The sequence below is a fragment of the Arachis stenosperma genome, chromosome 9 (genome assembly GCF_014773155.1).
Source record: "Arachis stenosperma cultivar V10309 chromosome 9, arast.V10309.gnm1.PFL2, whole genome shotgun sequence".
Lineage (NCBI taxonomy): Eukaryota > Viridiplantae > Streptophyta > Magnoliopsida > Fabales > Fabaceae > Arachis > Arachis stenosperma.
In genome coordinates this window covers 138,219,383-138,241,761 of record NC_080385.1, presented here as the reverse complement: position 1 = coordinate 138,241,761, position 22,379 = coordinate 138,219,383, and the positions used below count along the sequence as shown (strand labels likewise).

Below are 22,379 nucleotides of genomic sequence, written 5' to 3'. Positions count from 1 at the left end.
GACTCTGAACATTAAACTTTCCTAAATGAGATTTGTAATTTATTTTCTTCGTTTTCAGCTATGACTGCGCTATCTACGTAATGAAGTGGCTTGAGTTAATAGAGCCGGAAAACATTAAAAATGGGAAGTATGAATGGGATAATTGGACACAGGTAACTGTCTTTAGAACTATATAACTCTGTATTACTTTACTGAATTAATATTTCTGTTTAAACATAACATACTTTTTAATTGTAGGAGGAGGTGGACCACTATAGAGTGGAGTATGCTTCCCGGATACTATTCAGTGAGATGAATACACAGAGAGATCGGGCAATTAGAGAGAGTAGTGCTATAAGGCTGTCGAAGCCATCCTCTGTATTATTGAGTCCGTTTTGTCAGATTAATTCTGCTGATATAGAAACTGGGTAGTTTGTAAATTGAACAAATGATGTAAATATTTGCCATTTATCAACAACTTCTATTCCATGTATATTTTTTCCCATAGTTAAACTATCTGTGCTGGTAAACTGTCTGTGATGTATTCAAAAACTGTATTACAGGTGGTAAAACATAAAGCAAAAAATCAAGGCATACGCATATTATAAACTGTTACACCCAACGCAAGTCTAATAATACACCCGAGGTTGAATAAAATATACACCCAATTGTCTGTGCTGTATTCAAAATGAATGAATTACATGTACTAAAATATGAAAAAAAAACATCAACTGAAATATACGCCCATAACCTGTGAATTTTTACAGCTTTTGTTCTATATGTATCTATATATGTGTCTATATGTAAATTGTCAATTAACAAAAATACACCCAAAAGTAACAGTGATTTACACCCATACTCTTTATAACTATACACCCAAAGAGTTATCCCCTGCTGCTGGTACCCTGAACTGATAATTTATAACTTGTCCCTGATATTGGCTGCAACTTGAATGCGCCACTGATGCAGCATCAAACAGGTTTATCTGAATATAACACTCACGCATTAGCTAAACTATTAACTAGAAAAATAAACTCAATCGCCACAAATTTAAAGAACATTACATTTACCTCGCTTAAAACTTTCGTCTTCTTCTTCTTTGTGGCATTTGCAATCTGTTTCTCCAGCTTTGAACCTAGCCTGTTTTTTGGACGTCCTCTTGTTCGAATCCTTGGCAGGCTTTGAAGCTCGTTAACGGATTCCAAGTTGGCGTCTTCGTGGGATAAAGAAGATGTCCCCTTCCTTTTGCCTTTTAGTGCTTCCATCTCGGCCATGACGTTATCATACGCACGGTGCAGAATTGCAGTCAGCTCCTCCGATTCGGAGGTAAATTCGCAAATATTTTGCGAACGAAAAACCAATTGGTCGAACCTCTTGCTTCTTGGCTCCATTAGTGGCTCGTCGTGGCTGCTCTTGATGTGTGTGTGTTGCCTCTTTACCTTCTTGCTCCATCGTTCCAGTATGTATCTAGGGGACACTTGGCTTACTTGTTCGAAGCTTAACACGCTTAGTGCGTGACGGCACAGTATCCCTCTCGACTCGAATAATAAGCATTGGCATTTTACCTCGGCTGCAACTGAGTCGTAGGTAACCGCGAACTTGTCGAATATTGAGCTGGAAACTTGTTCTGCGACTTCGTATACTGAATAGCCTAGAGCGGAATTCTTTAATCTGGTGATGCAATTCGCCTTTCCTCTGAATTGGGCTTGGAATTCCCTAAACTTTGCGTGAGTGTACGCATCTTGAAACTGAGCTTCGATGGAGGATTTGGTTGCACACGGTATGACCGTATGAAAATATGCAGCATCTGATTCTCTCTCTGCTTGCTCCCTGCCTCCGAGGCAATTATCGTACTGTTTGACGAACTGAATGAGCGAGCTGTTCCGGGTGATGTACTTGTTAAAAAATGAATGCATGTTCTCGCTCCTTTTTGTGCTTCTCATCCCTGCCTAGAAGTGGTAGTCCAGATAGATAGGAACCCATATGTGACAGTCTTCGTACAGATCTGCATAATACACCCAAACACACACGGTAAAATACACCCGAGAGATCGTACAATTTACACCTCTGCTGCAGATTTTAAAAACACATTACCTGAAAGCCACTTGTTGTCCGCAAGACCAAAATTCACCAGAAAATCGTTCCAATTCCTATCGAATGAGTCTTTGATGTGAGAGTTCCAAACAACATGGCTCATTTGTTGTTCGATATCGGCATGTCCCTTGTACCCGTTTAATTTGCTTGGAATCTTCTTCATGATGTGCCAAATACACCAGCGGTGAACTGTTGTTGGCATACAGGCCTCTAGAGCCCTTTTCATTGATGCGCACTGATCGGTGAGAAAACCTTTCGGAGCGTTTCCTCCCATGCAACGAAGCCAGCATTGAAATAACCATTTGAATGAATCAATTTTTTCGTTCTTCATCAAAGAGCATCCGAGAAGTGTTGACTGACCGTGGTGATTCACCCCGACAAAAGAACCACAGACCAAATTATACCTGAAACGAATTACCATGGTCCAGAATGCAAAATCATTAGGTACACCCCAACAAATGCTTCGAATACACCCAATGAAACGGCCAATATACACCTCTGCTGCGGATTCGTAAAAATAAATTAATTTAGCATCATAAAGACATTTTGTTACCTGTTTGTATTGTAGGTGGTGTCGAATGAAATGACGTCTCCGAAATACTCAAAGGCGGCTCTGCTTCTTGCGTCGGCCCAAAAAGCCAGCTTAATCGATTGATCCTCCTCGAGTTCGAGCTCAAAAAAGAAATTCGGATTCTTCTCTTTCATTCTTAAGAAATATTTCCCGAATTCCTTTGCATCTTCTTGTTCGGAAACATTCCGCACTTCCCTAGTAATGTAATTCCTCACGTCCTTTTCGATAAAATTTAACTCGCGGTGACCCCCGGCAGCCGCAACAAATGATTGGTAGGTTTTTCTTGGTCTGATACCGGCCTCGTCGTTATTCTCTATCGTACGACGAATGGACATGCTTAGTTCCCTGTGCTATTTGAGCATCTCTGCTTTGCTTGGACAGCAGGGGTGTGAATGATCCAACACAACCTTTGAAATGATCCAAGCACCGACATCCTTCAATGTGTGTATATCAATTCTTGCAGGACAGTTTAAACCGGCTGTCGGATTGGTCTTCTCGGTTGGAGATATTTTAGATTTCCATTTTCCCTCTCTGCTACATGTAATCAGTTGATTCTTAATCTCGTTTCCCTTCCTATTTGTGCACCGAACTCTTGTAGAGAAACCTGCAGCCTTGGCGTAGTTCCTGTAAAATTTTCCGGCATCTTCAAGGGTCGTAAAGGTCATTCCGACCTTCGGAACAAGCTCGTCATCAACAACCGAGAGAGGCTGCACAATACACCGTGTCAGAACTGTGAATACACCCATAGATATGATACAAATACACCCAATCATGTCTAATATGATACACCCGAACCGAAACAACTCAACTACAGAATGACCTTTAAAGCCATAAACTGTCAATACACAGGCTGCAGAATATACCATATCAAAAACTAAAAACACACCCAATCATGTCTGATATAATACACCTGAACAACAACAACTCAATTAAAAATAACAAAAAACCAGTAAAGTGTATATACACCCACACTTATAGCTAAAATACACCCAAAAAAGAATTGATCTACACCCGAGCGTCTGCTATAAATTCCAGGTAATTAAACAATGTTCAGCAATTTTTAAACTACACAATGCTATACAAATTACTGTAAATCAAACCTCAGGAACTTCGTTAGATTCAAATTCATAATCTACATCGCCTGGATTCAGCACAAAATCTGAGCTTGAAGGATCCATTATCTTCAAAACGAGTTCGAATTTTAATTTCAGAAAATAACAAATCAAAAGAGAAAACGAAGCTCGAGTTGCAGAGAGAGAAAAAGATAACGTAAACGAAGAACATACCAGTGAGAAAAGAAGAGGAAAAGATCGATGGAGAAGAATGAGGGAAGACGCGCGAGAAGAAGAACAACCAAATCTCAAAATAACGAAAACGAAGAAGGAAACAAATATTTTAAATTTGGAAGTTAGATATACGCGGCATATTATATAGCGCGTGTAATCAACGTACGTGGAGGAGCGCGTATTTTAAATTTATTGTTTAATAAACTTGTAAAGCATACAAGCCCTAATGGCTTGTATGCAGAGCTTTTCCGTTTTAATAAATATGTATTTCATACAATACCAAAAAAAACGTATTTCATATTTTCGAATTTTGCATTACAATTTTTTTTTATTATTTACAAAATAGACACTACTGGTTAAAAGTAAAATTTTCATATAAAATTTGCACATCCAAAAAACGATAATAAAGCAATCTGTACTTTATTACATGATGAAAACTTTTTACATGTGTCATTTATTTGAAGAGGACAACAAAACAGAAAAGACAAGGTGTATTATTCACTTCATTTTGACAGGTGCAGGCTATAACTCACCTTGTTAAACTCCGTTTTAATGCCTTCATTATTAATGTTGGAGATATCTTGGAGGTATATGCATATTTTATGGAAATATTTGGTAAAAAAAAAAAAAACAGTCAATCATTATTTTATTTAGTATTTATTAATTATTGCTAAAATTAATAAATATTAAATAAGATAAATTTAAATTTTTTTATCTCCTTAACATTATCGCATATTTTATTCATTTATATCACAAATTTATTTTTGGAAATTTTAGGTAATATATACTTTAAAAATATTGCCAATTGGTTCATAAACTTTTCTAAGTCGACAAATCTACTCCTTGACTTTACAATATGCAATTTTGCCCAAACAAATTGTATTCATTCCCTTAAACTTTTGGTCATGTATGTGAAATTGCTTCCAGAACTTTCTTAAATATGTCTCTTTAATTCTCTTTGATAAATAACAAAAAATATAAAATATTTAATAGAGGAGAATATAAAAAATTGGGTTAAGTACTTTTTTTGTCCTTCCCTCCATTAAACAAATTTTTTTGACACTTTTGCCATTTTAGTTGTTACTGATAGTTGAGCTTTTAATGAATAAACTATATTTATTTATTTATTTACTTTCATAACTGGTTGGAGATGGTTAGGATTAAATCAGACTCTCACCCCCAACTAGCAACTTCTAGGGTTCGCGAAGGTAGGTGGAGCCATGGCTGCCGAGAGCTCACGGTCGTCTCGTAGTCGGTCGCCTGTGCAGAAGAGGGAGTTTCTCTGTGGAGATGGTGAGAGACACATGCTAAGAATTTCTAGAACGAAGAACAACCCTGGGCTACGATTTTGGGGCTGTGTCTACTATGAGGTTCGTTTTTTAAATTTCTTTTCATAAATGATGGGAATATTTTGTTTGTTCTGGGTACTGACTCTAGTGGGTTGGTGTAGATTAAAGAAGAGTGTAAGTTCTTCTGATGGACAGACCCAGAAGTAGAGACTGAAGATCCGCAGGTTGCAAGGATGAAGAGGAAAGTTGCGGCCCTGAAAGCAAAAGTGAGGGACATTGAGTGGAAGTTCAAGGTTGCTGCAGTGTTGGGCATGGTTGGATGGATTGGTTTATTTTTCTTCTGGTTGCAAATTTGGTTGAATCAGAGGCAGGGGCTACCTTGTGTGATACCACTGAAGTATGCTTGATGAAATTAGGAGAGAATAAAGGGTTCTTTTTGGCTGTGTTTGAGTGAATATGAGTTTTGTAAATTGAGTTGTATTGTGATGTATTTGAATGAATCTGTGAATGGACAGAGTGTGTGTTAATGAGTTTGGTTTAGGGTGTTGGTGATGAATTATGTGAGTTAACTGCTGTCCTTGTAATTTGACAAGAAATTGGAAAGGAAAATATATATGTTAGTCTGGAATTGATAATGAAGAGCTGTGTCAATCAATTTTATGTATATGAACTGACATTAAACAGAACCACAAGCCATCTGAAGGAACACAACTATGTCAAATTCATTAATAAGCATAGAAATATAACAAAAAATGTGAAAACTTCAGTCACCATCAATTCCATTACATGGACCCTGAGCAAAATATTGTCTAGCTAAAGGGAAACAACAACAAAAGATGGATACCTATGAATCCAGAAACCTAGAGCAACTTTGTTGCTATCTAAGAAACATGTAGCATAAACCCTGATATGTAAGTTTCAGACCAAAAAAAATGTCACAAACATTGGATTTACTCAACTCAGCAATACATTAATAACATCAAACAACTGAAATTTTCATAAACATCTAAAGTTTTTCCCAAGCTCTCGGTGGAAGTTTTGCCATGAGCCTCAACTTTCTTGGAGATACATGAAGTTGACTGGCCACAAGTATGCTTAAGGTTCATCGACCTAAGCTGACAACTCTCTTTTCTCACTCATTTTTGCTGCATGTAACCAAAACGAACAACCCAGCTGACAAACAACCCTCACTCTAACCAAGTCAAGCTTGGCATACCTGAGTCTCCTTCTTGTTTGTTCTGCATACGCTGTTACAATGTCTTTGAATTCTTCCCTTGAAGCATATACAGTTCCAACCTCCCATTTATAACTCGTCATGTCTTTAACATCTTTATGAATCGGATATCGAGTAGCCTCATCCTTATCATCATCGTGGCTGTCCTTCTTATCTGAACCACCACCAACTTCATAATCCAAATCCACTTCGTCACTATTGAACCCTTCCTCATCACTGAAATCACCGTTCACAACCCCTTGGCCTTTACCATCCGTAGCACCTCTCAGTTCCTCAAACCCACTCTCATCATCGTACTCCTCTTCAGTATCTGTAAACTGAACATCATCTGCACTATCAACCTCAACATCTGATGGAATAAACTCCTCATCCTCGCTATCATCGTCACTGTTCGATTCAACCCGTGCATTTTCATGCTCCACATTTGGGTTCAATTTATCTCCTTCATTAACTTGCTCCGCATTGTCCCTTTCCACCTGTTGACCTTGTTCACCCTCAAAAATCACCAACTGATTACTAGTATTTTCTTATGTTCAGCCCTGTTCACCCTGTCCTCCAACATCAATAAACCCTACTTCAGGAAATCCTTCAGCATCCTCAACCTTATGCACCACAAAAAGCTCAACATGACTCCTCAACTCCGCTATTCTACACATCTCAAGTGCATCTCTGTCACCCGCAAATAACCTTAGATCCTTTTCTAACCATTCAAAACTTGGGTCCTTATACCACAAAGCTGAAATGTTTTCCTTTGTGTACCCAAACTGTCGCACCTCATCATATGCCTCAAATACAGATCAGCAATCACTCTCAACATCTTCGATTAATGTCTTTTGTCCCCCAATATACTCCAATGCCCCCATTGTCATATCCAAATCGACCCCATGGTAGACAGTTAGGTTAAAGGTTCCCATCCCCAAAAACGAAAAAACAAAAAACTATAAATCACACCCTACCAATTTTTGTAAACCACCAAAACCCATCACACATCATTAAGTTCATGCTCCACAAAACCGAAACAAATGGTGAATACATACTTGATTCGATATGACTACACGAGAATGACCTCCTCTCACTCTTGCCTACGCAACCCAAATGCAGTAACGATACTCCTTAAACGACCACAAACCTCTGTTTGGGCATCATTGAAGGTGAAAGATCAGTTTCCAAGTGTGTAACGTTAATCAGACACTGAAGCCCTTTCGCAGAAATAAAAACGAAGCGTCAAAGTCTTCAGAGGCAAAAGTGTCATTAAATTTTGTTTAATGGAGGGGAGGACGATTTTAAAGCATTTCTAAGCGTTGGAGATAATTTTAATAACAAAAAAGGCCTAGAACGAATTTGATTTTCACCCCAAACTTTAGGAACGAAAAAAATACTTAACCCTAAAAAATTTAATAGAATACAAAATGGTGTGTTTAATGCAAATTTTTTCGATATACTATGATCTGCTTGTGCTGCCAATGATTTACATTCTTATTATTTTGAAGTATAATTTATGACTTGACATTTTGATTATCAAGTGGTAAAGTCATGAAAATTGGAAATATTACTCTATATCTGATTTAAAGAAACATTTCTTGCTCTAATGGAAGCGAAAAAATTGTTAATGCAGAGGAGGTAGTCTCGTTTTAAAGAAATTTCTAAATCTGGCATATCATTGATTAACCATTAAATAACTATTTGGATTCAAGGAGTACTTGTTCTGCACAATTTTCTTGAAGAGCCCCTGCCCCTGATGTGAGAGCTGAACCATGCATCCTAGTTTGTTTTTTCACAAAACTTTCAAGGTCAGGATGTTAGAAGTTTTGGAAAAAAATACATATACATACATGATTTACCCGAAACGGATAAAATTTACAACTACTAATTAGAGGACTGAAGTTGGTTATTAAAAAGGCAACTATACTTTCCTTTAACTGAAGCTAGAGAACTATTTAACTGGAACATTTTAGATGTGTCCTTCATATTTGTGAAAAATAATATTGTAAAATGACTCATGAATGTTAAATTTTTTGTTGTTGTGTTGAGCATTTCTTTGGTAAAAAACGTTTTGCTACCAAGTCAGCAGATACATTAACCTCACTTTCATTCCCCTTGACTAGATCTACACTTAGCCAAAGCCGCCCTTGGCCTTGGCCTTGCCCGTAGGGTTTTTTCCTGCACAATTTTCACAAAGAACCCTTGTCAAAATCTAGGAACCGAATAATATATTGAACACTAATAACACAGTAGGTATCAACTTTTTTGTTACCAATTGTTATTTTTAATATGAATGTATGCATCAAGCATGTATTCACTCAATCACTCTCATCATCCAGCACTCATCACTCATCACTTTTGTATTCTCCCACACATTCAAGTTTCACACAGCGTCCACCATTCAAAACACCTCAAGCTCCTGCTCTGCCGTCTGCAATGTCTGGAGCTCCGCCGTTGGCGTTTCACCGCACCTCAAGCTCCGTCGTCTCTCTGTCTCAAGCACCGCCGCCTTCGTCTTCTCAGTGTCGCGGCCAACCCGCCGTCCTCTTTTCTGAGCTCAGTGGTTTCGCCATCATCCTCTCTAGACCTCCCCTTTGTGGTACCATTTTCTGCTTCTATATTCTGTTTTTTTTTTTTTTTTTGTCCCTGTAAGCTTTGATAATAGTTCTTCGGAGAGTGCTGAAATATGCATAGAAGAAAAAGAAATAGAAAAGAAAAAGGTTTTTTGTAGAGAAGGAATCCTTGCTATTTCCCCTTCTCTTCCCTTCTTCCTTGAACATTGTAGTTGCTAGGACAATATAATAATTATTAGATTAATAACACCATCAGAATTAAAAAATCTGGTTTAAGAAAATATTTTCTACTCTAATGGAAGGGGAAAGGGAAAATTATGGATGCAACGTAAAAAAAGTAACTATTTGGATTCAAGGAGTACTTACCACTGATCTAGGAGTTGAAGCATGAATTAGTCCCCTGTTTTTTACAAAACTAAAGTCAGTATGTTTGAACCTTATTTTTATTTAACTTTGACAGGAACCACTGAACAATTCCTTCTTTCATGCAAAAAAAAAGTTCCATTATTATGCTGAAAAGAACGCTCAACTTGTTCTGTATGTGTATATATATGTATGTATATATATAAGCATTTTGGTGGGAAAATAGCTCCACCATTTGAAATTTAAGACATTTAAATTTTGAAAGAGAGCTATTTCCGCTGCCTATAATGTTAATTTGTAAGCACTGATGTAGGGTAGATATGAGATTGTACTTATGAAGCAAAACACTTTCTTGATTTATCGTGTCCGCGTATCGGACACATTTTGAATACGACACTCGTTCGACACGCATGTTTTCTGTGTCCAACTATGTCTTAATAAAAAATAAAATTTTCTGGACACACTTTGATATACCTAAATATCATCACGTGTGAACGTGTCCAGCCTTATTCTTAACATGTATTCTTAAAATGAGTTTAGAAATAATATATATTATTAATTATTAAAAGAAAAAATATTTTAAATATTTTATATATTTAAAAAAAGACATTAAAAATAATTAAAATTTTAATTTATATTTTAGTATCAATAAAATATCAAAATATTATTACAATTTATCTAAAAAATATTTTAATTTTATATACATGTCGTGTCCTGTATCTTATAAAAATTTTAAATTTGTGTGTCTGCATGTTCTATATCATGTTGTATCCCATGTCAGTGCACCAAAAGATTGTACTCAAACACGAGATACAAAAGGATTTGAAAATCCAAACAAACTAATAGCTTACATCTAATGGCCATTCACTAACATATACACATGATAGACTAATGAGCTGATGCCCCACATTAAATGTTTAGACTAATAGTTTATATTTAACAATTTTTGCCTCATCATCTTCATTTTATAGCTAAATGTTGTTTTAAGATTATTAAAGGTTTACTTTTGATCTACTTTTTGTATATGGTGTATTCGAGTTTATTAGAGTATATTTAGAAAATAATCCTTTAAATTTAGTATTTTCAAAATATAAAGATACATATTAACTCATAAAAATGAAGGTCTAAATTTCATTTTTACTTAATCATATTGATTGTGATTTTTTAACGTAAGATATTGATATTTACTTGTCTTAATATTATTTGAAAATTATACATAGAAAATCACAATCTTGTCAAATAAAATAAAGCATAAAATTACCTGCATCCAGTCGCATTAATCCATAAAAATCATATTCAGCCTCAAGCAACAATACCAGGATTTGGAACATATCCATACGATCTTATCAAAATTGTCAATCCGCGCAATGTCCTGTATATATTCTCTGTCTCCGGATGCCTTTCATCCAAAGAATAAAACTCCACCACAATATCATTGGCCTCAATAACACTACATCCAGGCATTTTCTTGAAACCAGTATCTCTCATTGCAACCTTCAACTTGGCAACATCTTCCCATCTTCCAAGGTCTTTATATATGTTTGAAAGCATGACAAAGTTTGCGGTGTTTTTGGGTTCGAGTTCGATGAGTTGTGTAAGAGCCAGCTCTGCGATTTCAACATTCTTGTATTTTCTACATGCCCCAAGCAATGCCGCCCATATAACTGCATCTGGTTTCACCGGCATCTTTCTCACAAAATTTACAGCTTGTTCTAAGAGACCAGCTTTTCCAAGCAAATCAACCATACACCCATAATGCTCAATTTGAGGCACAAGTGAATAACTATCAACCATGGATTGAAAATATGTGAATCCATCCCTGACTAACCCCATATGTGTACAAGCAGACAGAATTCCCACGAAAGTAACTTCATCTGGTTTCACTCCACCATGCTTCATCCTATCAAACATACTCAAGGCATCAGCTGCATTCCCATGCACGGCGAGACCATTAATGATTGTGTTCCAAGTAATTATATCCTTTTTATGCTGATGATTAAACACATTAATTGCTTTTTCAATAACCCCACATTTTGCATACATGTCAATTAGGGCATTTCCAACATGCAGGTCTCCCTTATAACCAATCCTTTCTGCATACACATGCACCCACTTACCCATATCAAGGGCACCTAGTCTTGAACATGTAGACAGCACTGTGACAAGCGTGGCATTGTTAGGCAGAACATAACCTTCAACTAACATGTGTTTAAAAGATTCCAAAACATCAGACAATAGGCCATTCCGAGCATAGCCTCCAATTAACCCATTCCAAGAAAACACATTCCTTTCAGGCATCTCCTTGAATATCTTCTCAAATGATTCAACATTTCTATTATTCGCATAACCATTCAGCATGGTGTTCCAAGACTGAATGTCCCGATTCGGCATCTTATCGAAAAGTTTTCTGGCAGCCACCATATCTCCCACCTCAATATAGCCTGAAACCATAGTGTTCCAGAGGATCACATCACGCTCTGGTGCCACATCAAACAAGCACCGGGCAGAAAGCATGTCATGACATGAAATGTAGGCAACAATGATACAAGTCCAAGCAACTACATTCTTCTGAGGAATTTCAGCAAACACCTTGTAAGCATCCCCAATGGATCCCCATGACGAATACATGTCAATCAATGAAGTTCCTACGAAGGAGTTTGACATGAAACCGTATCTCACCACAAGACAATGAACTTGTTTACCCTCTCTTACTGCATTTACCTTTGCACAAGACTTGACAACCATAGGGAAGGTAAAGCAATTGGGCAATGCACCGTCCCGGTTCATTCGGGCAAACAAAACAACGACGTCCCGGTAAAACTCAACATGGGAGTAGCCTGTCAACATGGCATTCCATGAGGCAGTGTTCGGTTCATACATTTTGTCAAACAGTTTCTGGGCATGACCCATTTTAGCGAGGTTGGAACACGCATTGATGAAATTTGGAGTGATGAAATGATTGTGTTGGAGTCCATAGGTAATTATTTGGGCTTGAATCTGACACATGTGTTTTGATGTTCTACATGATTGTAAGAGGAAAATCAACTTGTCTTCGATAATTCGATGCAGTGGCTTCATAACTTCGCTCAATAGAACCTTCGCAATTTTTTGCAGCAAAAACTGTAATGGAGATTCTATTTGCCATCAAACACCTGAGTTGTAACCAGTACACACATTTTTACATCAAATTATAGAAAGAAAGCTCCAAACATACTTCTAGCATGAGCAATAATGAACACTTTAAGCATATGCCATAACTTGCAAGAAGAAGCCATATAACAAATCAGCATAGTTACTCGGATGAAACCTTGCAGGAAGATGCCACCAATGATCCATAACTCAAAGAGAACAAACACAAATAAACTTAACAATAATTAAAAGAAATGAAGATGAATAAGATTTAGATGAATTGGAGGTTGCATAAGAGTGGCCAACTCAAACCCCAAACCTCAACTGACTCATTGCTATGCACCCAATCAGCATATTAGAATTCATTGACATTAACAATATATATATATATATATATATATATATATATATATATATATATATATATATCAAAAAAGAGAAACAAAGAAAAGCAAAACTGGAGAGAGAGACATGGTATGGCCAGCAGGCCAGGGCAAAAGCAAGGCCAGTGGTGATAGAAGCAAAACCTTCACCTTGAAACAAGAATGTATGGCTAGATATAGCACATACAGTACAATATAATATGCATCACAATCACCAATACGCTCTTCCTTAGCTTATTTGTATTGCCGCCCACATAGTTATATCTAGATGGTATTAACAATAATATTATTCATCTATCACTACATATAGATATGTACCTTTTTGTATTTTTTCCTTTTGAATTCTGGACATTCGTTTTAATTAAATAGTACTACTTTGGACATTTACACAAAATAATGCAGGCTTAGAATCTGATAGAGAGATGTTTGCTATTTCACAAGTCAAGCAAAGTGTTACACTTACAGGTCCATATTATACAAACCTTATTATTTTTCATCACTAATTCCTCCCAAAAAAAAAATACTTTTTTAATAAGTAATTTATTTACAATGTAAATACAATTATTATTTATTATAGTTAAAAGTTAATATCATATGAAAAGTATATGAAAAAGGAGAATAACGAGTTCTTTTGGGACTATTTGCAAGTCACCACCCCCACCAATAGGCCATTCTTCAGTAAGAGATCTGATCTAAACATCCAATTATATAAATTAAAAAAACATAAAAATATACAAATGATATATGTAAACTAACTGTAAAAATTTATATATGCAGCTATATAGGTTATAGACGTTCGAAATTAATCAATTTCTACAAACACAGGTGCCCTACCATTTCTTTTCACAAGAAAACTATAAAAATATAATTCAATAAAACCATAATGAGATAAGATTAACAGATTTAGAACATAAAAAATTAAAAACTAAACAAAACAACAAAGTAGGAAAAATAGGCAGCAAACAATAGAAATCCTGAAACAGAATAACAAAGCAGAAGGAAGTGGCCGCCTACCTGAACTGATGCGGCGGCAGCACCTGCACAGGGATCAGCCCGAGATGGAGAGAGCAGGAGCAAGTTAGTGACAGAGGCAGAATGAAGCACCAAGCCACTAACAATGATCTTCGAAGAAACGAGCAGACGAATGAACGCAGAGCAAAACGCGAGTAGAGATGAACATGATTGGGCTTTCATAAATTCCAGGGTCAAGACTCAACTGTCTCCATAGTCCATACTAAAGCACATAGTTGTCCGAACCGAACCAATGATCCAACTGATCAGACTACTGGATCACTGGTTGAATCGGTAGATTACTGGTTGAACCGACTGATCCGGTCCTATTTAAATAAAAATATAAATAGTCAAAAACTTAAAATTAAATTTTGAAATATATATCTTCACCAACCCTTTAACAACAATCAAGTCTCAATTTCTAAAATAACTACTATGAAAATAGAGATTATTAGTCAATACTACAATAATATCTTAATTTGACACAATAATAGTGACAATCAATTAGGCAATTAACAATCAATTCCAATTAAGCAATTAACAATAACATTGCAGCAACGGAGCCTATTAACAATTAACAATTAACCAATTAGGCAATTAACAATCAATTCTAACAGTCTATTAGCAGCTAACAATCAATTCTAACAAAGCCTATTATCTCATTCTAATCACACTCACATTGACAATCAATTAGGCAATTAGCAATCAATTCCAATTAGGCAATTAACAATCACATTGTAGCAATGAAGCCTATCAACAATTAACAATCAATTATGCAATCAACAATCAATTCTAACAATGGAAATTATAGGTCCCTCAAAATTAAAATTGAAAATAAAATGCATCCCTATTATTTTTATTAGCAGAATCATAATATCATAACCACAAAGTAAAACTAAATAACTAAATACCAATCTCCAAATATTTTCTTTTCAAATTCAAAATTAGCAAACCAACACAAAATCAACAATGATAACTAAATTAGTAATTAACAAACTTCCCATTCAACAAATTGATAAATTCAAGTCTTATCATAAATTCATAATCAAGCAATCAGTCAATCATATTACATGCATAGCATCATAAGAGATCAGAGCTCACACAAACACACAAAATTAACTAATTGTTTTTTAACTATATCATTTTAAACCATAATTATTAGAACCGAATCGGTAATTAACCCAGTCATGCCACCGGGTCACTGGTTCACCCAGTGAGTTACTAGTTCACCCGGTTAACCTGATTATAATTAAATAAAAATATAAAATTATAAAAATAAAATTAAAATCAAAAGTTAAAGCACATTTCTTCACAAACATATTAATAATAAGCAAGTATCAATTCTTAGACATAACTAATGATGCAAAAAGAGACAATAAACTAGTCACTAGTACAAAATACTTTCTCAATTTAAATGAACAAAATAAGTAAAAGATAACACAATCCATAAATCAAATCCAAGGAGTGATCTCAAAGTCGGCATCTATATCTTTATAGGACAAATTTGGAGCTTGACCAACATTTCCCTCATTTTGAGGAAGACATTTTTAAAATTCTAACAAAAGAAAAAACAAAAGATTTACAGCAGCAAAAGATTTAGCCAAGTGATTATTTATAGTAACAAATTCAAGGTCAGTGATGATATTCAGCAACAAATTCAACTCGGTGATGTTTTACAGCAACAAAAAAAATTTACTCAGTGATATGTTCAACAACAAATTCAACTTGCAGCAACAAATTCAACTTACAGCAACAAATTCAGCTCACTGATAATTTTTAACAACAAATTCAACTATGATAATTTTCAGCAACAAAAAATTTACCTCTAATTCTCCAAATATGATTTACAGCAAAAAAAAAATTAGCTAAATCATTATTTTAGCAACAAATTCTACTTTCAATAACAAACTCAAGATGTATTGATGATTTACAGCAACGAAATTGAAAAAGAAATAACAAGGCTGATGGAAGCTGAAGCTCACCTGCCCAGGGACCAACTCACGACGAAGGAAGCTGACCAACTAAACTAACGTCCAACCAAGAAGACAACAACGACCACCACCCGAGGGACCAGATTCTGGTTCCGTTTGCTTCTGACTTCGGCAAATCGAGCACAGGAAGGCAGCGACTGAGCTTGAGGCGGCGACAGAGCGCGACGAGCTTGAGGCGGCAATAGAGCGCGACGAGCTCGAGTCCAAAACGGCTGAGAGAGAAGCGAGATACTGGAGACGAGAGAGGTCGAGGGTAACACCAGCCGTGAGAGGTGAGACTGAGAGCTTGAGGGAGAGAGTGGCGAGACCGAGAAAGAGACTCAAAGAAGAGAGAAGTGAGAGCAAGGTTCTGTAAACTGGATCGGTCATTGAACCGCTCTAGTCACTGGTTTAGTGGTCCAACCGGTTCAACCGTGGTCCAACCAGAAAACCCGTTTTATATTAAAATAATAAATAAATTATAAATAAACACTCTAAAACATAATTATAGTCTTTAAAATATCTTCTAAATTTAAAGCACTACATGAAATATCATCAACCAAAGTCTTAAGATCTTTAGATAAAGTACAAACTTAAATATTTTACTGAACTGAAGCTTTTGCTTTCAGAGTTTGCTATAAGAGAAACCAAAATCCTTTCTTCATCCTATAAATGTTTGTTGTGATGACATTGATCAATAAAGCAATTACATCCAAAAAAACATGACCAAAAAATATCAAACCATTTCCAACTCTCGTTCAAATTTTGTCCAAGCAACAATGAAAAAGAATGAAGGTTACCTCACCAAAAATAAAAAAGAATGAAGGTTCCTCAAAGTAGCAGCTGTACAATCCATATCATTTAACACAAACTAGAAATTCAGAAACCTCGTTCTTCCAGAGCTGTAGGCTCAAAGCTATTGCAACCTGAATCTAACCGGTTACCTAACATACCACAAATTTCTAATCAAGAGAGGTGTCTCCGTTCTCACAATAAAATTGTACTCACTTGAGAAGACTAAATACAAATCAGGAAAAGCAAAAGAATTTCACAATAACCCAAAGCTAAACTTGACACTTTAATGCTCCTTCATCGTGTTACTCAATAAATCACCAAAACAGTCACAATCCAAGCACATGTAAATCACCAAAGAGTCAAACAAATACAACAAGTCAGCAACACACACTAATCAACAATCACAAGACATCCAAAATCAACAATCAGTAAATTAAAATCACAACGCAAGAACAGCAGCACAGATCTTCGAAATAATCAATAATCAATAATCAATAAACAGCAGCAGACCAGAGCAAACCAACAATCAAATAATCATTCAACAAAAATTAACAACACAACCAGTCAACCAGACCTTCGAAACACAGGAACAGAGCATAAAAGAATACCTCAATTAACTAATTATCCAACAGAATCAACAATACCTCAATTGTAATTTCAGTATCAATCCTGGGGCTAGACAGAAATGTATTTATGAACCAAGGAGATTTCCAAGGAGATTTCCAACCTGAAGGTGATTCAAGGCTTCTCCTAAAGGGTGTTTCATTAAATCCAAAATCAAACAAGCAGTCAGTCAGAAACAGTGGAACAATTGCCATCAAATAATCAACACGGTTACAATCTAGGTACAATTAAATCACAAAACAAAACAGTAATACACAACACACAAAATCAGTAAAGAACCAGAGCTAATCACTAATCAGTAAAGAACCAGAGCTAATCACAACACATTCACTAATCAATAAAATCATAACACACAACCAGAGCTAGTCACAGAAACAGAGCACGAAAAAGTACAAAAAAACAAACGAACAACTGAACAAGTAAAGAACAAGCGAGCAAGACATTCACTGACCTTCGAACACGACGCCGACAGGCCCTTGATTGACGGACGACGCCGACCAGATGACGGCGAGAAGATGAAGAGAGCAGGGGATGCGCCGAGAGCTCGTGGAAGAAGAGAGCAGGGGTTGGAGACTTGAGGCAGTGGCTACAGGACGGACGGCGACCGAGCTCGACGGACTGGCGGCGGCAGTGGATCGACGGACCGGCGGCGGCAGTGGATCGACTGACCGGCAGCAGCGACAGCTTGGGTTGGAGAAGGGGGACTGATATGGTTCAGAGTTCTACAGTTTGAGTGAGAGAGTGAGATGTGAAGAGCAAGGTTCTAAGAACCGGACCGGTCATCAAACCGCTCTAGTCACTGGTTCACTGGTTCATTGGTCCAACCGGTCTAACCAGTGATTCAACCGGAGAAACCGTTTTAGAATAGAATAATAAATAAATTATAAATATGCAAGTATTAAGTTGAGGGTATAGGTTAGTATGAAGTTTTTCCAATGGAGTGGTGAATTACTCTTTTAGGATTTTCCTTTTTCTTATATTAAATGCAAAATTGCCAGATGAAAGCATGATACCAAGCAAGTACAATTCCTCGTCAATACACAAAATGTTAAAAGAAATATCTGACAAGAATAGGAAGAATATCAAATGAATCAACATAAATCCAACTGAAAAATAAACATAGTACTCGAATAAATAAATTTGATAACATTATTAATAACAAAGTTGGTAGTGGACTAGTGCTAGAAAGGCTTCACCAAATGAAGGTGCTACAGGCTTTCAGAGACAATAGACTTGGGTTTGTGCAGCAGCATTTTGGATGAGTTGCTTTGAAGACCATTTGGCGAAACTAAGCTTTGAATAGGTACACTACAGGCTTCACCAAATGCTCATAACACACAGAAAGACAGTTTCTCAAGATACATAAATAAGTGCTCATCCTCTAAAAATAATCATCTGAATCGGTATAAGGCAGGAAAAAATAACCATAAGTCTCTTTACCCAAGTTAAAATCAACAACCATATCTAAACTCAACAATCAGCATTCAACACCAAACATTACAAAACATTAACCAATAATCACATTAAACCTACAACCAGCAATTACAAAACAGCAACAAACATTAGTACATTAAACATTCCAAAACAGTGATGACACTAAACCTGCATAGTAAATAATCTCAAAGACAATGATCACCAATATCCAGCAAATAAACAATTAATACACAACAACAATTTAGCAAATAAACAAGAACAAGCCCTAAATAGAAAATCCAACAAATTAAGTCGCAGCAATCTAACAATTTGGCAAATTAAAACAATAGCAGCCCAACAATTTAGCAAATTATCAACTTAACAAGTTCAAGAACAGAAAATCACAACAAAAACAAAAAAAAATTAAAAGTAACAGAAGAACACAAGAACAATTAGCAAATTAACAAGTTCAGAATAACAGTTAAAATTTACCAGAAGAACACTAATGCAAGTGGAATCATCATGTGCTAATATGTTTTCTGCAAAGATGCTATTTGTGCAGCTAAAATTTCCTAATTACCATGATCCAATTATTCTAATTTCACATGCAATCAATTTACTAAGTTTCTAAAAGCTAGAAATTATAAAACCAACCACAAATATGGTTAAAGCATTTCATCAAACATGTTGAGTGCATTAAAATTAAAACGAAATAAGAGCATTCAAAGCTTAATTTCAATGTGATAGAGAAGAGAACATAACTATGTAACTTTAATTCAGTCTATGACAAAATCCAAACCACTACCAAATCAAATAATTACTTATTGTAATAGAAATCAGAAGTTGCAGAGTTTGAAGCAGAGTATTGGTGGTGTGAGTGTATTGTCTGGTGGCGGGTTTAGGGAACTTACGGCGGCGACAAAAGAGAGCAGTTCGACGGCTGGGTGGAGCGCGCGGGTTGGTCGCAGAGTTTGAAGCAGAGCAACGTGGCTTCCAGACGAACGCTAACTCGAACGATGAACAGCGAGTGAACGCGAACGGTGAACGAACGGCGAAGAACGCGAACGAAAACGACAGCTAACGGCGAAGAACGCGAACGAAAACGATGAACAGCGAGTGAACGCGAACGCGAACGAAGATGCGAACGTGAACGGCAAACAAACGGCGACGGAAGCGCGGACAAAGACGACGGACGCCGAGCTCGAGGAAGCAGCCGCGATCGGTGACAGCGAACAGGGGTTGAAGACTTGGAGCACGAGGGAAGCTTGATGACGGATGGCGAACTTTGAGTGCGACGGACGGCGGCAGTATGCCACTCCTTGCGGCGGTGGTGCAGGCTTACAGTGCTAGGTTTTGGGGTAGGGTATGTGTGATTTCTTTCTAAGAAAGAAAGGGAAACGAAGGAGCTTCCCTTCTTTGTGTAAACCGGCCGGGTTTTCGTGCGGTTCAACGTTTTTTTACTGATTTTTTTATGACCACTTTTATATGCTTGATCGGACTATTAATATTGCCGGTTTGCAATTGAATTAGTCCAGCCGGCCGGTCTGATTCAGTTTTCAGAACATTGGTGAAGAGAGTTGTTCGAGTGTTTAAGCCAAAAACGAATAAACGACACCGTTTTCTTTGAACCGCCTGGTTTTAGGCCGGTCCAACCAGTCGGTTTTTGACCATTTTAGCGGTTCTTCAATGGTTTTCTAACAAATGATTTCTAGAGACTCACAGAAATGTAATTGCTACCGATATACCGTTAGACCGATTGGACCGACCGATCTAGTCCGATTTTCATAACCATGGGTGAGCAGCATTAGGGCACGTAAAGGAGGGGGTGGTGTTTTAAAGTGAAACAATGTCGTTGTCAATCTTTAAAAAAAGAATGAAACATGACCCGATTCGGGTTATATAAACCGGACAGGTCACCATTTTCATTGAAACCCGTCTGTGTTGGCCCAGTTTTCATCAAGTCCAATGCTTAAGTGGTCAAACGAGTGGCTTAGCCCGGCTAGGTGGTTGGGTGACCGGATTTTCGGTCGAACTGACCAGGTCGAGTCGGGTTTGATAACTATGTTTTAAACACATTAAAAACTAAATTAACCAAATCACATATTTTTATGAACAGATTAAAAACAAAAAAAGTAAGCAACATCAATTAAATAACCTTCGGTGGTCTTCCAACGAACAGAGTATGAAGGAGAAGAAGTAAGAATGTGACGCAGATAAACTGGCGGCATTGCGACAATCCTTCTCCTTATGATAACAACACGAAGAACTAGCAGCATATGAGGGATAGAAAGCAAAAGAGCTGGCGACGAGCACGCGAGGGATGACAAAACTTGAGCGGAGATGCGAAGAGGGGGAGAGGCGAGGGAGGCGCGGCAACGACACGAGAAGGAAAAACCCGCTTGAGCAGACGCAGAGGTGAGAGAGGCGCGAGCAACAGCAGAGCTCAGATGGAGGAGAGAGGCTAGACACGAGCACACGACGCAGAGGATCTGGCAAGCATGCAGTGGCAGCGAACCGAGGTGAGCTCCCAGCTCTGCCGGTGTCTATGGTGTGCCGTATTAGAGACTAGATATTGTGAGTGAGTGAGAGAGCTAGGGGTTGGACGGGGCTTCGTTCAGCTAGGATTTTAAAAAAATAAAATAAAACGTATGTCGTTGGGGTGGAGGGTTTTAAAAAAATAATAATATCGAACCAATCATTTCTCAAATCTATTGGTTCACCAATTTTTGCATAGTCCAACCAAATCAAACCGGTTTTCACCGATTTTGTTTCTTGGATGGTCCAATGCTCAACCCGAACAACGTTTATAATATAAGGTGCAATGAGGCCACCAGTGCTAGTTCCTGCAACCACATTAAAATAGTCTAATAGAAGGTGCTAATATTCATCTTATAACTTTATAATATAATTTATATTTTTTATGATTAAGAATGAAAGAATAAGTAAATTACCAATTTTGCCCTCGAATTCTCAAAATATTGACAAAAATAACTTCCACTTTTATTAACGATAAAATACACCTAAAATATTGGAAAACGCTACAAAAATACTCGACCATAAATAAAAATCTATTTCGATAACAGAGTTGGCTAAGCTGTCAAACGGATTCCGTTACACCCCTTCTTCTGCTTCTCCTTCATTCTCCCTCACTTCCCAAAGTAACTACAATAACAATAAACAACATCTCAGTCACTCCTTCCCTCCCTCAAACCTCCCAGAAGCCGCTGCAAGCTACAACAACAACATATCTCAGTCACCCTGAAATTTCAACAACGACAACAACATCATCTTCCTAGTTGAAGCTCCTGCAACAACAACATCTTCCTCACTATTTCTCTCCTCAAATACAATGTCGCCTCTTCTTCCACAGTTTCTCTCCCTCAAGTACGACAATGGTCTTGCTCTTTGTCAATGTCATCTTGCTCATTCACTTTTCTTTCTTCGATTCTTCTCTCTCGCTGCCTCTCTCTTTCTCTCTCCTTGTGGTTCTGCTTCTCTCTTTCCTCAATGACAGCGCCTGTGATGATGTTGCCCTCTCTTCCCGTCCTCCCTCACTCCCCAAAGCAACTACAATAAAAATAAGCAACATCTCGGTGAATTCCTCCCTCCTCCAATCCTCACAGAATAGACCTTACGCCTCACTCTTCATCTCAGCCATAACCATAATCATCCATAATCAGTAA

At 37.1% G+C, this 22,379-nt stretch overlaps 1 protein-coding gene across 11 annotated transcripts; it reads right to left on the bottom strand.

Annotated features, from left to right (window-relative positions):
* Nucleotides 1-8,030: 8,030 nt before the first annotated feature.
* Nucleotides 8,031-19,834, bottom strand: LOC130948647 (pentatricopeptide repeat-containing protein At2g44880). Of its 11 annotated transcripts, XM_057877480.1 has the most exons (8): nucleotides 19,608-19,832; nucleotides 17,735-18,005; nucleotides 17,304-17,409; nucleotides 16,670-16,808; nucleotides 15,877-16,270; nucleotides 13,898-14,220; nucleotides 10,633-12,491; nucleotides 9,056-9,408 (listed from the first exon to the last, which is right to left on the bottom strand). In XM_057877480.1, the coding sequence occupies exons 6-7, from the start codon at nucleotides 14,075-14,077 to the stop codon at nucleotides 10,674-10,676; spliced, it is 1,998 nt and encodes a 665-aa protein (XP_057733463.1). In that variant the 5' UTR covers nucleotides 14,078-14,220; nucleotides 15,877-16,270; nucleotides 16,670-16,808; nucleotides 17,304-17,409; nucleotides 17,735-18,005; nucleotides 19,608-19,832; the 3' UTR covers nucleotides 9,056-9,408; nucleotides 10,633-10,673. The 11 variants fall into 11 exon arrangements, 9 of the variants coding, with proteins under 9 accessions (XP_057733463.1, XP_057733461.1, XP_057733464.1 ...); XR_009073138.1 differs by adding an exon at nucleotides 8,031-8,613 and having other exon boundaries at nucleotides 9,375-9,408; nucleotides 15,877-17,409; XR_009073136.1 differs by having other exon boundaries at nucleotides 9,056-9,223; nucleotides 9,375-9,408; nucleotides 15,877-17,409.
* Nucleotides 19,835-22,379: the final 2,545 nt, after the last annotated feature.

What these genes read in the sequence shown, in the direction of transcription:
- LOC130948647 (XM_057877484.1), bottom strand. Translation starts at nt 14,077, where the DNA reads ATGAAAGCCCAATCATGTTCATCTCTACTCGCGTTTTGCTCTGCGTTC. An exon ending in CTGCCGCCGCATCAGTTCAG is followed by an intron (nt 12,492 to 13,897) that starts GTAGGCGGCCAC and finishes TCTCCATTACAG; the next exon opens with TTTTTGCTGCAAAAAATTGC.